The sequence below is a fragment of the Perkinsus marinus genome (assembly GCF_000006405.1).
Source record: "Perkinsus marinus ATCC 50983 genomic scaffold scf_1104296965964, whole genome shotgun sequence".
NCBI lineage: Eukaryota > Perkinsozoa > Perkinsida > Perkinsidae > Perkinsus > Perkinsus marinus.
The window spans coordinates 36,791-38,572 of NW_003204134.1; the positions used below are offsets into that span (position 1 = coordinate 36,791).

The window sequence follows — 1,782 nt, forward strand, 5'->3', positions numbered from 1 at the left end:
GCATAAAGGGTGCTTCAAAACTTCGTGGACAACTTGAAGAGCCTGGAATTTCTAAACAACGTACATTTTGACAACGACACTTAGTGTGACCATCAAGTATATCACAAGCAACATTCATGGTAAAAATGAATGTTTTTCACGTCCACCACTGTGAGTCGGACCCCACAAACCACCGCGCGTTAGAGACCATGCGCACCACTCAGTTTTACGAAGGTTTTCGACATCGGGGTCGTCGTTGCGGTCCGACTTTTCCTGACGAGGCGTAGTTGTGTTAGATGTCTAGGGAGGGTAGTTTACGTTACTCGGGCAGTGGTGTCATACTCCATGGATAGCAGTGGTATGGCAGCCTCCGACGGGACATCAACGGGGGTAAAACGTGGATTGGATCAGAGCTCTGCTAGTGGTGGTGACGAGGCTCCTAGTCTGCCGCCTGAGAAGAAGCCGGCCATAGCAGAGTTGGTGGCCAAGGCAGCTGCAGCTGCTGCTGCTGCCGCTGCGGCGAGAGTCACTTCAAGTGAGTACTTTTCCTGCCGTGTTATTATGAGATCCCGATAGGTGCCCAGCAGCAGGGGGTGATTCTGCAACCACAGACCTCGCAGTCACCGGCCCAGCAGGGACCTCTCGGTCGTCCACCGATGCCTACTACTCCTCCGGCTCGGCTAGATATCACTCCTGGAGGTGATAGTAGGGATATAACGCGAGGTATCGTTTTTGTATAGGGGAGAATAGCGCTTCGAAGTTCTATGGTGCCATAATAGCATCATCACTTCCTGAGGAGTTTGTTCGTGAAGTGAAGTGCCCGCACTCAGTGATGGGAAGGGTGAGTGGACTGGCCCGGTGCCGTCCTTGCTTATAGAGCCCCTATTCAGATCATCGGGCCCCGTGGGGCGACCATCAACCAGCTGCAGAGCACTACACTGTGCAAGATCCAGTGCCAACCAGGGCAGCCGGGGGGCTTTGCTCGAGTGAAGATATCAGGGCGTAGGGCACACGCATACTGGTTCGCCCACATCGCTGTGTTGTCAGCCACGCAGACCTGCGTCGATGGTGCGGTGACATATGTTCAAGCGATGGTCGGCAACTGGGATGACTACACTGATGAGCAGCTCATGCAGGCTGGTGGCAAGGAAATACGGAAGGTAGTCGAATCGGCGGTGCTCGCAGTCAATCTTCTCTGTAGGAGATCCCTCTACCCTACATACACGTGGGCAGTGTTATCGGCCCTAAGGGGTCTGTTATCAAAACTATCGAGGCCGACACCGGAGCTAAGCTACAAGTTGGTAAGTCCGTGTGAACTCATTATCATCATCATCACCATCGACTGCCGCGCATCTCTATGAAGTTATTCCTATCAGGGCGGTAGGGGCTGCCGGAGGTGGTCACTGTTCGAATTTGAGCGTAGTCTTAGCTGCAGCTTCTACCGCTGAAAACCTCTGTTGGAATATCATGCAGTTGCCATTCGCATCTTCTAATTCTCCCTATGGTCGTGGGGAACCCCTTTAGTCATCGCTTAGTGTTCCGCACAGTAAGTGGCTAAAGCACCAGCATTGAATAGTGACCCAAGGGCACCGTTTATGAAGCCCATCGCTCTACTCTACCGCAGATAACCGCAGTTCCCGTGGCTCCAAAGAGGATCGCATTCTGACCATCTCTGGACCCGAGCATGCTGTTGAAAAGCGGCCGAATACGTCATGTCGGTCATCGCTGGCACATACGATATCAACCAGGCGTGGTGAGGATGACAGCGCTGGACAACAGCTCTGGGTGAGCTCCCTTGGATGA

At 53.3% G+C, this 1,782-nt stretch overlaps 1 protein-coding gene across 1 annotated transcript; it reads left to right on the forward strand.

The window, feature by feature from the left end:
- Positions 1–324: 324 nt before the first annotated feature.
- On the forward strand, positions 325–1,294 carry Pmar_PMAR028487 (hypothetical protein; the record flags this gene model as incomplete). Its single annotated transcript, XM_002769344.1, has 6 exons — positions 325–514; positions 556–678; positions 720–820; positions 870–981; positions 1,027–1,139; positions 1,181–1,294. 6 exons carry the CDS (start codon positions 325–327, stop codon positions 1,292–1,294), a joined length of 753 nt encoding a protein of 250 aa, XP_002769390.1.
- Positions 1,295–1,782: the final 488 nt, after the last annotated feature.